Source organism: Pseudochaenichthys georgianus, chromosome 14 (assembly GCF_902827115.2).
Source record: "Pseudochaenichthys georgianus chromosome 14, fPseGeo1.2, whole genome shotgun sequence".
Taxonomy (NCBI): Eukaryota; Metazoa; Chordata; class Actinopteri; order Perciformes; family Channichthyidae; genus Pseudochaenichthys; species Pseudochaenichthys georgianus.
The window spans coordinates 13,059,986-13,075,567 of NC_047516.1; the positions used below are offsets into that span (position 1 = coordinate 13,059,986).

The 15,582-nt window shown below is 38.0% G+C and overlaps 2 protein-coding genes across 5 annotated transcripts in view; both read right to left on the bottom strand.

The window, feature by feature from the left end:
- The window catches only part of aff4 (AF4/FMR2 family, member 4), a 34,800-nt gene extending 26,810 nt beyond the window's left edge, over positions 1-7,990 (bottom strand). For all 4 annotated transcript variants that reach the window (XM_071205530.1, XM_071205529.1, XM_071205526.1 and 1 more), the window contains exon 1: positions 7,703-7,990. The gene's annotated coding sequence lies outside the window, so the exon portion shown is untranslated. The remainder of the gene's footprint in view (positions 1-7,702) is intronic.
- Positions 7,991-9,329: 1,339 nt separating this feature from the next.
- On the bottom strand, positions 9,330-14,898 carry zcchc10 (zinc finger, CCHC domain containing 10). The gene is made up of 4 exons (XM_034099309.2): positions 14,814-14,898; positions 13,661-13,822; positions 11,972-12,007; positions 9,330-10,075 (listed from the first exon to the last, which is right to left on the bottom strand). The coding sequence occupies exons 1-4, from the start codon at positions 14,852-14,854 to the stop codon at positions 9,838-9,840; spliced, it is 477 nt and encodes a 158-aa protein (XP_033955200.1). The 5' UTR covers positions 14,855-14,898; the 3' UTR covers positions 9,330-9,837.
- Positions 14,899-15,582: the final 684 nt, after the last annotated feature.

Sequence of the window (15,582 nt, forward strand, 5' to 3'; positions counted from 1 at the left end):
ATTAAATGATGAGTGAGGATGATGATTAAAAATCGTTTGTTTGAGCCGGTCTGCATTTACTGATGAGAAAACAAACCGATGCTTTTTGTAGTTGTAGTACACCAACGTGGATTAAACGTGTGGTTTTTTACCACAATGTTGGGGAAATTAATGGATACAATGCACGGATTATTATTATTATTCCCACTCCGATCGGGACACTAGGTCCACCGTTTCCCCGCAGCGAGGCTCCCCCCGTTGACAGTTTACGTGGGCTGGGTGCAGTGGCGGACTGGCCATCGGGACGAATCCCGATGGGTCGGTACCGAAGTGGGCCGGTCGGATAAGTAACTAGCACATCCCCCATAGGCGGCGCGTGAGGCTCAAGTTTGAGAAGGCTAAATAACTTCTTTTACCTGACGCTGCCCGCCTCCGGCGTCTATAGAAAAGAGATCAACTCAGTGTGCGGAGTTTAAATCTCTCAAGTCATATTACAGGATAAAGGAAATACAGTTTAAACTGCCGTATGCAGAGAAGACGTCGACGTGTCGCACTTATCATTCATATTACATCATCAATCAGATCATCGATCATATAATATCATATATTTCCTTATCTGAGTCAGCTTCTCCAGCCTCATCTGGCCCTGCAACACTCACAGTGTCACAGACTCGATGCAGAAGTATTATTTAACACATTATGTTGACGAAACACTCGAGACAAATGTAATTAAAGTCAGATCCACTCGTGTTTTAGACGTGAACGCGCTCTCAGCTGGAGAGAGAAACCCTGGCTTGATTTACCGAGTTGATAACCAGCGTCGTAGGACCGCTTAGCGAGATCTCGTTTGTTAGTTTGTTGTTAGTTTGTTTGTTACTCAAACATATCCAGGGTCTGTTGAACTGGCTTCGTAGTACAGGGCACAGGTGGCGAGCAGCGCTAATGTCAAAGACACAGACATTATATTTGTATTTTACATCCCCCGCTCCCCCCGTTGACAATTTACTAGCGGTACCGAAGTGGGCCGGTCGAGAGTCCCGGGATGATTTTTAGTCCCAGTCCACCACTGGCTACATGACCGTATGATCGCCCATATTGACGCACCTCATTCCTAAACTTCTAACAGATACAACATAAACCGATCCTTCAGCCTCATATGAGCTCTCAGACACGTTCAACATTAACCTGTCATCGCTGTCTGAGCTTGCTGCTGTGTGCACCATCGTGCGTTTACATCTGACTGTATATATATATATATAAAGGTTTACATGCAGATGCTGGTATCCTGGACGGTGCAGCTGGAGCGCTGTGCCCGCAATGACGTCACCCATCATTTGGCGGGACTTGAAGAATCCGCGAGAAGATCCAGAAAATTGTCAACATTGAAGGCAGATTAATGGTTATCAAAGTACAAATATCCAAAATCAGTTCAGTAACGGTTTTCAAGGGGACAATATGTACTCAAATTGATGGGTTTGGATGATGGGAGAAAACCGTGTCACAGGCTCTTTAAGGCATAATGCAAAGTCAAAGACAATGCTAACCCCCTAATCCCACCAGGAGCGTCTGCGCTGCGGCGTTTTTAGCGATCGCGGCCACTCTAGTCAATGGGTGCTATTCCACCAGACCCGCGGCTCGAAGCGTCCCAGAAGCTCCTCGCCACAAGGAATTTCTAAAATATAGGATGAATCCTATTTTTGACGCGGCGCAGCGCAGGCAGGAAGTGGAACGTTCATCCAACAACTGCGAGGCTGCACACACGACGCTCCGCTTCCGCAACGTTTTGAAACGCGCCTGGTGGGTTATGACGCAGGAGGAGGTCGCGGCGCGGCGCGGCGCAGCGCAGACGCTTCCGGTGGGATCAGGGGGTAAAAGTGCCAGCTTCTTTTCTGTATTGCCTGGCCACAGGTTCCAACTAAACGGGGATTTCACTTCTACCACTTGGTACATCTAATCTGAATAGCTTTCAGTTGCAACAAATTGAAACTACAAACTAAAAGCAGGACAAAAAGATGGAAGCGTTGACTAAACAGCTGAAACTTTGTGATCAACGTTCTCTTGGCATTGTTATTAAAATAGTGTCAACCTTACACACAAAACATATGACATCCACATTTGGGAACCCCATTTTACATTTGGAAATGTAAAGCTGGTCTGTAGACAAAGCAGCAAGGAAAACATTACCAAACAATAAGGAGGATATGTTCTCCATGTTGTCTATGATCAGGGTTGATGTTTTCGGAAATCCTGTATTAGTTTGAAAAATGTAAATGTAATGATATATAATATAAAATCACATTTGTATGATATTTGTTTACTTGTAGTCAGTTATTTTCAGCTCATCAATTATAAATGCCATATATATATATATTTGTTATACATAGAAGCAGGATGCTATCCAAGGTTGATTTAATCAATAACAAATCATTAGGTATAAAATGCAACTCAGCACCTGCAAATGTATGATACTATGGAATGAGTGCTCATTCACTGGGGCACACCAAGTCACTTTAATGTGAATCTTGGTTATTCAAAAACAATTTGGCACCATATTAATCACTGATATTATCAATAATGTGTGTATACATCAGACACCAAATCGTGTCATCAGAAGTTTCCAGTATTCATTAAACTCCTGTGTGCAAAGAGTATTTGACATTGAACAACACATCGTCAGTAGCGGGTACAGATGGGCAGTCAGTGCCACCTCCCCTGATGCTTTTGAAGCAAACCTGCTGACAGCAGGCATTCCAGACAGAGAACCCATTCAAATGCTGCAAACCTGCCTCATATTAGCAGCTGTTAGGGGAAGAGTGCTGTCAAAACCACATGCCGCTGGTAGGCTTGGAATAAATACAAATTCCATGTCAAGATTATCCTGACTAAATGCAATTTAGGATATATCCAATAATCAAAAAATGCTTAAAACTATTACTAGTGTTATTTAATCATAGGGTACTCTACATAAATAAATGAAACGATAAACAGAAATAAAAAGAAGCTCTTCTTTCTTATATGAGATCATTTGAAAATCAGGCTCTATTTTACCACTTCTCTACATGTACTGCAGTCAATTTATTGTAAGAGCTTATTATATCGCAATCCACATCAAAATAAACTTTAGTGTCCCATACGTAGCTGCTAGGATAAGGTCTCTTTCAGAAATGTTAAGATAAAAACAATCCTAAATACTTTCCTTGGGAAACACAAATGCCAAGATATAGTAGATTGGAAGGGCACAGACATAATTATACACTAATTGGGGTAATGAACAAGCCAAGTAAAATAATAAAAAAGTTATTTGGCCCCTTATGTTACAGGCAGATGTCAAAATGAGGATTACGTCAGAGTATTTGGAATGCTTTCTTCAGCAAAGAGCCTTTACCATGTCTATACGGCTTCCTAGTGACTTTAGCATATCAAAACAAGACTAAGTCTTGATTGGCAACTGCTTTTATCTTTTCATCGAGGCTGGGTCAGGTTTGAAGCATTTAAACGGAGTCACTGCCTGGAAAGCCTCCACTCGGCAGGTGTGCATTATCTGAATCGAGGGGGGGGGGGGGGGGCGGTAGCACTTACAAGAGGCAAGTGCTGTGACGGTTCTTTATTTTAAAGCTAATTAATAACAGATTCATTTAGAAGCGTTTTTATCTCATCATCGAGCAAACCTGTTTACTGAGATGTAAAGAGTATCTTTTAAGATAAACACAAGTCACTCGGCTGTTAATATATAAATGTGTTTAGTGAAAAGCATCATTTATGTCTAAGAGAGAGAAGGCCTTTAAATGTTTTGCATCACTCTTTTCACCGGTCTCTGAACTATGTAAAGTTTGTTTTAACAAAAACAAAAAACACTCCTTTGGCCTCCATTCAGTATTGAATCAACATGCTAGGGTGTATGGTCCTACACAGTTCAAGCAAGTGCAGATTTATAATCTTGGGCAGCTCGTCTAAAGTTGTGAACGGTTTTACCAATGGGAAAACTCCTGCGGTTAAAATTGACATTTTGCAGAATTGAGTTGAACAAGATTTACAAGCAGCAAATATATGGAAGAAAACATGCTGAATTCATGACAACAATAGCTCAACTGCTAGGGATGTCAATGATTATTTCATGAGAATATATATATATAAAATTGTCTGTTGAACTCTTATAATAAAGCCAACAATAAATGCTAAAGCTTTTAAAAGGAAAAGTACACCCTTAATCATGACTGTTAAAATTGAATGCATCATAAACAATCTTTTCCTCAGAGCAGTCTGTGCTCAAATGTGACACTGTGATATCTGCCTGCCTACAAATAGAAACATAACCTATAGCTTACTACTCTGAACCTCTAAATAAACCTTTGCACTCAGCAGAGCGTGCCTTTTGATACACGCTGGGGCCAAATGTGAATGCAGTGGCCACCTGAGGAAAAATCAAATTACATAATTCGTAAATTGGGGGGCAATTGCCTTGCAGTTTCCTGCGTGTGCCATGCATGAGAAGCTTTTGTTGGAACAATATGCTTTCTGAATCGCTTATTAAAAAAAGTTTGGGTAAGTAACACAAAAATAAGTACTCCTAATTCTCCTTTGACTGCTCCGGATCCATCTGACAGACTGGGATTTTTACTGTTTATGTTACTGATCCACTTGTTATTGCCTGCAAAGCACTATCGTGCAGAGCATTGTCCTTTATCAGAAGTTTTACATTAAACTGGTCCAACTGATGTTCTCATTTCAAGAAGAGCAATATTATAGGGCAGTATATCAGAGCCCGGCCGTGTGCCAGATCTGTGAAATTAAATGGCCTTAATGAGCTTCACCTCCACCGGACTACATAGCCTCATGAGAGCTTAACTCACACCCTAAAGAACACAAGCTGAAGAACAGATGCATGAGGTCAGGACACAGTGAGTAGCATATTTTTCTGCTGTGTGAGCACCAGCACTGAGGGATACAAAAAAGAGCTGCTGATGTTTGATTCGATTTGGGCCAATTCATCTGGCAGACCCTGGAAGAGCCTTCAAACAACTTACTTTCTAAAAGCCTCTCTTTGTAAAGGTAATACGATCTGATTAAAAAACACATAGCTGAAGACTCAATTAGCTCTTACTTTGGGCAGGGTTAAAAGAATATAACTGCTTAAATCAGAATAGTTTATTTATCCCGGGGAAAATTGGGTTTCATGACAGTAGCATTGGCACAATAAAGAAACCGTGATTGCTATGACTACTACATTCATTCATTTTTATAATCTTTGGGAGATCAAGGGGATGGTGGCGAAGTCCATAGGGACTTGGCTTGGCAACTGGAAGGTCACCAGTTCAAGTCCCGGCAAGACCAAGTGCTTCCGAGGTGTCCCTGAGCAAGGCACCGTTCCCTACACTGCTCCCCGGGCGCCGTTCAAAATGGCAGCACACGGCTCCTAACACTAGGATGGGTCAAATGCAGAGAAACAATTTCCCCATGGGGATTAATAAAGTATATAAAATCAAAATAAAAATGAAGACAAGGTTAGTTAGTATTGCAAAGCATGTGTTATTTTCAGAAAACCACTACGTTTTGAAAAGGGCAGCCTAACAACCCTGTTGTTGTTGAAAAGTCTGGACCTAGGTATTGCTCATGACACTTTCCAAAACTCCAGCCTGGAAAACCACACTGTACCACAACTGCAACGTACAATAGTTGTGTCAAAGCCAAAGAAAACATGCACCCACTCCTCTGTCTGGAACGGACAAACTAGTCGCCATAACATCTCAACAGAACATTTGCCCGTCACGTAACAACAAAGGAAACGGTTATACTGAAGCCACAGAACAAAACCTAAACGGGAAGTGAAGAGTATTTCACAGTGAGATGCGTCAGAGCACCAGTTGACAGAAGAAAAATAACATTATCTGCTACAACACACTTGTCACCTTCACAAAGACGCTTGTCATGAAAAGCATTTCAATTAGGTTGTTTACTTGGTTTCTTAAACAAAAGTAGTTTCTTAATATTCCCATAAATTAAAAGTACTGACATTGGGAGTCACCCAAATATAGGCTGACAAATAGGGCCTCACCTAAAGATTATTCTCACTACAGATTATTTTTCTGATCTATAAAATGTCAGAAAATAGTGAAATATGTCATTTGAATTCCTTAAAGAAGTCCAAGGTTTGTCTTTAAATGACTTATTTTGTCAGTCCAGAAACATCGTAGATAATCTACATATTTAGAAGCGCAAACAGCTTTTCCTGAATGAAAATTAGAAAAGTTTAATCAATCATCAAAATAGTTAACACTAATCGTCAACAAATCATGTAGCTCTGTTGAGTAATGTGTCCCATGTTGGCTTAAGAGTTCATGATCCTGTGCTTACCCTAAAACCGATTTTTACTTTTATAGATTGTAGTGCCTTCATCCTGTAATTATTGTAAGTAGTAAAAAGGGACATGTTTTCCTTTCGCTTTATTTAAAGGAATTACTACATTTAAGACACTGTAAAACGAACCCTTTAACATACTGTAAACGTTATAAACAACAGCACCCACAACACAGAAAACTTGAACCTCCATGAACCAGCTGGCTACAGATGTTGGGCTGCTAGCTCACAGCTACCTGCCATAAATGAGTTCATGACCTGAGTCTCTTCTCCTCCCCCCCCCCCACCCCCCTAACCACCATGATGTGTGAACCAAGATGAACAAGCTGATAGCAATGTCATTTTCTCCATGTGTGTCAACTGAACCTTCTTGATACACACACATTGACAGTGGTACTCCTAATTGTTACTTAACTGTGGACTTATGATGCATTTTCTGGCCCTTCCCCCAACTGTGGCACGTAAAATGGCTTCCTGGAAAAGCATATCAGCTGTCCCTTTGCGAGACCAAAGCTCGACACATAAGCTATTATGTTGCCTTCCTATTTTATATATATAATATTTAGTCATTAGGATTCTGACTGAAGACAGTTAGGAGTGACACCGAGAGCAATCTGCTATAACACATTCATTATACGACGTGCGGAGGCTACAGGACAACAATCCAAAAGTTTTGGCTCGTCACTATGAAAAAAGATTAATGTTGTGGGCCTAGAATTTGTTAAATTGTGCTGTTATCGGCAGAGAAAATGTACCCAAGTATTGCTCGTTTCTTAATTGTCCATCGTTTAGAATTAACCTATAGTTAGATTTGAGAAGTGGATAACAGTTATGTGCATGATAAACAAACTGTGAGGAGCAGCTGTTTGTTCTGTTCACTAGAATATCACATAATAACCTCCGTCTCGATAAAACAAAGTACTAATTGTTATAAAACGTATGCATGTAAGGCATGTCAAACTTGGCTAAACAGAGAAAAACACAAGCATTAGACGTAATGACCTGTTAGCCAATATAACATGAACAAAAACATGATCACTACTACTGCGGTGTTAGCCCTACGAGGACAGGAAGCCACCACACGAATAAAAGTAACATTAGGCATTTGTATCATTCCCACAATCAAAAACTCATAAGTAGCTACAACGTTTGACCGTTTAGCAAGAAGCTAACACGCTACCTAGAGGAATACCTGCATATTTGCCTTAGCATAATGTTAGCGTATTAGGGCTATGCTAGCGGCTAGCTAGCTATGAAACCCTTGCAATTTTCTGCAGAATTTTAAATTAACATTCTTTAAAAATGTCAGATTACCACCGAGTACAGTTAATCACCAAATGACGTATTTTTTGATATTCGCCATCCTTACCTCTTGTCTTCCTTTTAGGCCCAAACCATTCTAGCTATTGGAAAGCTCTTTTCTCTTTGTCTTTTCCACTTCCAGTTACACGCAAAATGGACTCAGCAAAATGCTATAACAGCTAAAATAGAAAAACCGAATGGAAGCTATCCATCTTTTCCTTAAAACGCAACTGCGCATCGAGTGGAAAACTAAATAAATTCATTTTGTCTGTCGTTCATTTTATTCTTACTGAACAGAAGTAACTGATAGGTAAGGCTGCTAGCTAAGTTAAGTAGCCAGCAGGTACCACAGACAGGACTGGATGCATGGATGGCAGCAAGCGGTGCTGCCTTCACTTGCTGTCAGAAATATCTCAAGGCAACCACCTTTGTAAACATTATCGGAGTGTAAACATTTTTTAATTTAGAGGAATTATTATTTTGACAGCACACATATTATCAGTTTACTGAGTTGAAAACGCACCGATGAGTAAGTTGATTTAAAGGTAGTATAAAATTGTAATATTTACTGTGACAGCGCTACGATTAATGATATTGCTAAATCCCATATGATTGAATGCAACATTTGTGTGACGCAAAGGTTGCACTGACTTGACGGTCAGGACGGAAATCATTTTCGACTTTATTGAAAGATAATACTCTGTAAAACTATTCCTAAAGTCAAACATGATTTTAAAAGTGTAATTACACATTGAGGATATTATTCATAAACATCACATTCATGGTAAACCTATGGATAATAGGTGGTTATGTTACATACAAAATGTAACCCCAATATCGTTGGTTTGATTGTCAAATGATGAAATCTTTAAAGAAAATAATACTTTTAAACTTGTAATTCGACTTTTAAGGAACGATTTAAGACTTATTTTATGTTTATTATATTGATATAATGTATTTATTACCATATCTATTTACTTATTTAAAGTTATTGTGTTGATTTGGTAAGTAGGCTACATGTCTTAAATGTTTATACATTTCAATATGAATTTCTTTTAAAAAAATGCTGTAAATTAAGTTTTACACATACTTTTCTCCCATCCATTAATGATTACTTTGTGATGCTAAGTTTCTGCAATTACATTCAGTGTTTTGTGTGCTCTCTTCGCTGATATTTATGACTTGATGAGTTTAATGATCAATTTGGTCTATGTTGGATACTTACGAGTTAATTTCTTCAAAATAGCCATCAATTAACTTTTCCCCAGATTTTCTTTTTGATCAAGCACATTAAGGGATATCAACTTTTGATTATTAGCATTTTAGATTAAAAACGTCTTTGAACTTAAAGTATATCAAGATGTACACAACATATGCTAATGACTATGGCAGCGGTGTGAGGGACAGTACTGTGGTCTGCCACGCCCAAATTCTTCATCTTCATCACCAAAAAGACATGAGTGCAAATAAAACAATCACAACACTTTTTATATTTTCCACGGAGACACCGTTTATAACCACATTGCTTGGCACAGATATATATGCTGTTTTTGAAAATATAATTTGTGTAAATCAGTTAACAAAAAGACAATTTTTTGCATTTTATTCCAAAATGCATATAAGTAAAGTCATTATAATGTGTTTGTCTTAGCAAAGTAAAATATTTTACAATATCAAATTGAGCAAGGACCATAAAAAAGAAAAACAAGCCAAGTTTATTTTACAGTGAAACAAGACTTTCCAACTTCAAAACTAATCTAAAATTGAACAAACTTCTATTTTCTATCCTTGGAAAGGTTCAATGTCTTTTGAATACCAGATACAGCATTACTTTTTTGAGGTTGTGCGGTGGCAGTTACATTTCACGAAAAATAAACTTTAGTACAAAATCACAAATTGAACACGATTCTTTTCATAAATGTTCTCAGAATTAAAAATCATGTGCTAAGTAGATATAGAAACGTGGGAAAATATATCAATAAAAGTAACAGGAAGAGAGATATGCATTTCCAAAAGAAAAAAAATGTGAAAATGGCTGACACAAAATAATCAAATAGTCCTTTTTGCCTAAACTGTAAAAGCACTATTACAGTCCTAAAGGTGTCCTTTCCCTTTGGATCAATCCAATTATGACAAGAAAGGGAGGGGGGGAAGGGAAGGGGGTTTAAGTGGACAGCTTAAATTTACTTAGAGAAAAAACATTCATTTCTTCTTTTTCTTCTTCTTTGGAGGTCCTTGATCTGAGCCGCTGCCGCTTCCTGAGTCTGAGCTGTCTGAGGATGTGGACGAGGAAGACGAAGATGAGGAAGAGCTGTCATCGTCGCTGTCCCCGCTGCTGTCGCTGTCATTTGAAGAGGAGCTGGAGGAGTCACTGCTGTCTGACGATGAGTCACTTGAGGAGCTGTCTGAATCACTGCTGCTGCCGCTACCATCTTTAACCCTGAGAGCAAGTGGCGGAGCACAAAAGAAAAACATGAATACTGTAAACAGAACATCAAGTATTGTTATAAAAGGTCTAACACTTTTACAGTTGGGCTGTAGTTGTGCCAGTTTACAAAGGAGGAGAGAGAACATATGTAGTGATGTTGAAAGGCTTTTCACTTGGTTGACTGTTCTTCAGCCACACTGACATGCTTGGTTTGTCTACTTAAAAAGTGAAATGGCATGATGTCTATGACATGTTCAAATCTGCTGAATTTTTGTTAGGTCTATTATTCAAATTGAAAAAATGCGGGAAAATCTAAAGTTACCTTTACAAGTACTTTTTTCTTATTAAATGTTTTAAAGACCAGTGCACTCACACTTATGAAAAAGTATCTGACTAGTCTTGCCCTTTACAGCCTTATCAATGAGTTTTTTTTTTAATGAATGGGGAACAACACCATTAAGCGAAACAGTCACTGTTGAGATGTCTCACACATCTCATGCCCGTTCACCATCTGCCCTTCCTACCAAAACACTAGGATGGCCTGCTAAAAAGCAACTGCACATGACACAACATCTGAATTTATGCTGGAGCCAAACTGTCTATAGAGAAGATAAAGTCCTCACTGCTCAATTATACACCTAATACCTGTTGGTAATGTTATAGATAGACAATTTTCAGCCTGTGATGATGCAAATAATTGATGTGTGGGAGGTGGCAGCACACATGACCAGGGGGAAGATGTGGAGGGACCTTAAAGTTGAAAAGGTCCATTGTAACAGCAGAGAGTTTGACGGGGCACACACAAGTGTAGCTAATGTCCTTATTAATTAATCTACAGTGTTTGCATCACAGCTGTGACCAAGCCATCGTTAAAGTCATTAGTTCCACCTGCGCCTTTCTGCCACAAGTCAAAAGGCCTGTTGTGAAAAAGGTCTACATAATGAATAATTTGGGAATGATAATGAAACACAGGGGCTGATATGCTAGGCTGGTAAAATAAAGCCTTCCCAATTACAAGTATGGGATTTTTACCGGAATACATTTTGACATTTTGTGGTAGAAAAAACAGAGATGTGAATAATAAAAAAATGAATGACAGAAAGATTCCATTCAGCTGCTTTATTAAGCTGTGATATTAAGATTAGAAACAACAGACATTGTAATATGACTCAATAAGAGAACAAAATTACTCAATTGTTTTACTGCTTGTGTTAGCAGTTTTCAGCAAACTGTCATCAATTGTCTCCACTAGAGGGAGCCGTTTCATTACACTTCTTTTAAGAATGAGGATGTGAGGATGTTCATCTAGACTTCTACAGTTTGAATCAATAGTAACGCTGCAAAGGTAATATAAAATCCACTTGATCACAGGGTCACTACGACATCCCTCCTAAAAACTCCCAGAGAACCTACATTTACCTGACCAGGATTCTCACATGACTTCGGCCCAATTCCAAACCACACCCTACCCACTCCATGGCGGAGTGACACTCGCAGCTCAACGAGGCTCCCTCCCGTCAGATAGAGGGTATAAATACAGCGGCAAGCTTTGGAACAAACTCCCCTCTCTCCGCCAGGGGTAGTGTGTAGGCAGGGGGTGGATTGGAATTGGGCCTTCACTACAACTCATCATGTGACCGTATCAAGCCTTGTGTGAATGACCAAATCAAATTGACCCCCCACCATCAGAAGAACTAAAGGGCTCTTGGAGTGGTGCAACATTAACATGTTATTAACATAACAAGATGTACACAATAAATTGAGATACTAAACACATGTATTATTAAGATGTAGAAGATTGCTATAGTATCAAAATATTTCACAAACTGTAGGTATATTATTCAAGCATATCGTACCTCTGGGGACTTGTTTCTCATCAAATATCAGTTAAATATACATTTTACTTACTTCTTTTTCTTCTCGCTAGGCCCTTCTGTTCCAGGTCTGTAAAGAGAATAAAAGCCTTAATGAGATGATATTATTATTATTAGTCAATACATTGAGATTGAATTGGCCTGTTACTCAAGTGATAAGTAGTAATATGTGTTGTAGTAGTTTTAACATTGGCTATGTTAATAGCTTTCATGAAAAGAGAGGCAGTGCTTATTGTGTAATGGGATTAATTGTTACATTATTTTTGTATTCAAAGTGACATATCTGAACATCAAACAAAATCTTGATAATAATGTGCAGTATTTTTTGAAGTGTTTGGCTGTAATTTAAAATGTGATCCACTAAATGGCAATATAAAGCAATAGCATTGTCCTTTGCTTATGGGTCAGTTTTAGAAAGTAGAGTAGAGATGGGGGGGTGACACAGTTCCTCCAAAGCTCGTTTCACCATTCATGTGAAGTGAATGTTTGAATACATTTTGTAGGAGCTTGTGTTAAATTAAGAATACAATGTTACTTATGTGGCCTAAGCATATAACATCACTGAAAGGGCTTGATTCAACTTTGAAAGTGTTTTGATACTTATGATAAACACATTAGATAAAAGAAGAAAATAATTAAGAAAGTACAACATTTCCACTTTGTTAATTTAAAAATGAATATAATGTTTTCGCATCACAATGTGATTCATATTAATGTTAGATGAATATAGACCATGATATTAAAAACAAATAAGCTGGCAATGACTGCTGGACTAAATGACATCAATATTTAAGGTTTTCTGTAGGAAAAAATATTTTGCATGAACAACTTTTGGTTTATGCATTGATAAATTATGTCATGCAATATATTGCAACACGCTCTAAATGTAATGCAGCACAGTTAAAAACAACATGCAGGCTTATTAAACTGTTTTTGCACACACAAGACTAGTCATAACAGATAGGTGTTGTGTCGTGCTTCAGCCCGTCTTAGGTAGCTTCTATACGGTCTGCAAGCCACCAGGTGTCATTGTGTTTGAAACTATAAAACTTCAAATCTTTTTCAGCACAATAAGAGAGAGCAAAAAGCAAAACTTCCTAACGGCCCGTCCACACGGCGGCGTGCGTTGAAGCTTCAATGCTTCTGCCGATTCACTTTGAATGGGGTAACGTCACGCTTTGCCGAACTACATTGTTGTGGGGCGTTGCTTCGCTTTGCTCGCTTCAAAAGTTGAGCAATTTTCAACTTTTGAAGCTTCGACGGAAGCGTCAGTCAATCAAATCATATGCCTGTACAAGCTCTAGCCAATCAAACCGTGTGCTGGTGTGTCCGGGGCGGGAGATTCATGTGATTGGTTGTTGGTCGAGTTTCAGACACGCCCGCCGGCAAGCTTCAACGCACGCTGCCGTGTGGATGACTGAATTTCATTAATTCAGTCATCACTAAGGTATGACTGATTGACTCATTTCCCTTCTGAATTAGTTTCTGTATAAAGAATAATGCCGGGAAAATACTTTTCTCAATCATTTTTTGGATCTGTTTAACCTGAACAATGCTGGGTTCACATGCTCTCACAGCAATGGTAGTGAGAAAAGTATGTCTCTAGATTGACAAGTTTGATTTACTTCAGGTTCTGAAAGGAACTCCACTGGGTGCCTTACTAGCATCAAATGAATCATCCTGCCTTTCTGTTTCTATGCAGTTTTCTGATGGATATCCTTACCCAGGGATGCTCGGTGGTTTGTTTTCATTCTCCTTTAGTTTCTTTTTCATCTCAACTGTTCTTGATGGTCTGTGCACATATTTCCGCTTCCCAGTGCATTCATATGTCCAGTGTCCCAGCTCCAAACACTTCTGGCAACGAACACTTTGTTTGTTTGCATCCCTGTATGTAAAATAACAGACTGAATTAGGATAGACATGAACAGACAATGTCGCAGCTACATTTCCTTGTTTCAAGTCGAGTAATGATTAATTGCCAATAACTACTTTTCAGCAAAGTAAAGCTTTGTAGCTGGTGAAAATGTTGTATGGTTGAATCATCAATCATTTTGGTAATGCCTACTAACATTCTACAGTGTATAATTTTAAATCTAGTTAAGTATTGCAACGATAAACACTTTCCAATTATTATGGCTATCTTCTGTATCATAATGAACAATTTGCACATACATATTGTAGCCTACTTACTGTACAGTTCCTTACAGGATATATTTTACTTTTAATTAAAAGCTTCTGTGGAAAATGTTTAAATATATATATATAGTACACTATTTTTATATGTTTCTGGCCCTTAAGTATATTGGTATTAGAGTATTTATTTATTCTGTATATGTTATAGTGTGTATTCTTAGATACTCTTCTGAACATATGTGTGATCTACTGTGAATATGTATGCATTTGCTTTTAATATTTATTTTATTCTATTTTTAAATGTTTTTTGAAATGTTGTAATTCTTGCACCGACTGTAACAGAACTATCTATCTATCTATATCTAGTGTTGGCTTGCGGTTCCTCATACCTCCACAAAGTAGTATGGGTCTATGAGAGAACAATATGGTATATTAACTAATTTAAAATGTAACTATACTATTCCAATGGTCCAAGATATACTTCCTTGACGAATCAACTGAATTATCTCAAGGTATTTGTTGATTACGGGACATAAAACCTTCCAACGGTAGTAATAACAATGCATTGTAGAGAAAGACCGCGGTGCGCTGCTGCTCTATTTAGCCCTGCTGTTTTCGTATTTGATCTCCTTTATTTAACACAAATCTAGACCAGCGCAATGTAATTTGTGTTTACCAGAGCATTATGTTCACCAAACGATAAAAAGGGTATATTTATACAAAGTAATATAAAGTATACTCACGCTTGCCTCCTAGCTATTATTCTGTGCATGGGAGTCGCCATGTTGCAGTTTACTTTTTCTTCTTCTTTGGTGTCAGACCGGTACGTATTTCCGGAAGCCTTAATGAGTGCTCCCCGAACGACAACAATGGTGTACTGCACATACATTATTCCCTTTTCACCAGTGCAAATTAATTCATTGGGATTATACAAAATCAAACACACCAGATTAAATATAGGAAAATAATGTAAAAATCATAGAATAATTGTAATAGTGTGCAAACATTATACAGAGCATTTTTTGTCAATAACATAATGTTCCCTCCTACTATTCAATTAGCATTGCACCCACCCATGGTTACTTTTGTCAAGAGCTATATTCATATTATTGTTTTCAAACATGTCATACTTATTTTGTATTTTAAAATGCATGAAAGGAGGGTATTTAAATATTGTACATCCTTCACATTTTGGTTAATTTAAAAAGAGGAATGTAGGATGAACCTCCTGCACAGACATTCTTTGGACAACATTGTAATGTCATCTTTTTAAAAAAAGTAAAATAGTTCATCCTAAATGTTGCATTCCCTGTTTAACAGTGTCATGCTTCAATGTGAATGATAACAATTCAAAATAATTTATTCCATTAGATTCTTATTTTGTGTTGGGTAGTTTTGTGTTGAATGGTATGTGTATGTTTTATAACAGAATGAACACAAAGGAACTACAATGTATCAAATATAATATCATTTTATTTAAAATAAAGCAACAATGTGGTAAATAATAGAATT

What these genes read in the sequence shown, in the direction of transcription:
- zcchc10 (XM_034099309.2), bottom strand. Translation starts at nt 14,854, where the DNA reads ATGGCGACTCCCATGCACAGAATAATAGCTAGGAGGCAAGC. An exon ending in AAACCACCGAGCATCCCTGG is followed by an intron (nt 12,008 to 13,660) that starts GTAAGGATATCC and finishes TTCTCTTTACAG; the next exon opens with ACCTGGAACAGAAGGGCCTA. An exon ending in CCTAGCGAGAAGAAAAAGAA is followed by an intron (nt 10,076 to 11,971) that starts GTAAGTAAAATG and finishes ACTTGCTCTCAG; the next exon opens with GGTTAAAGATGGTAGCGGCA.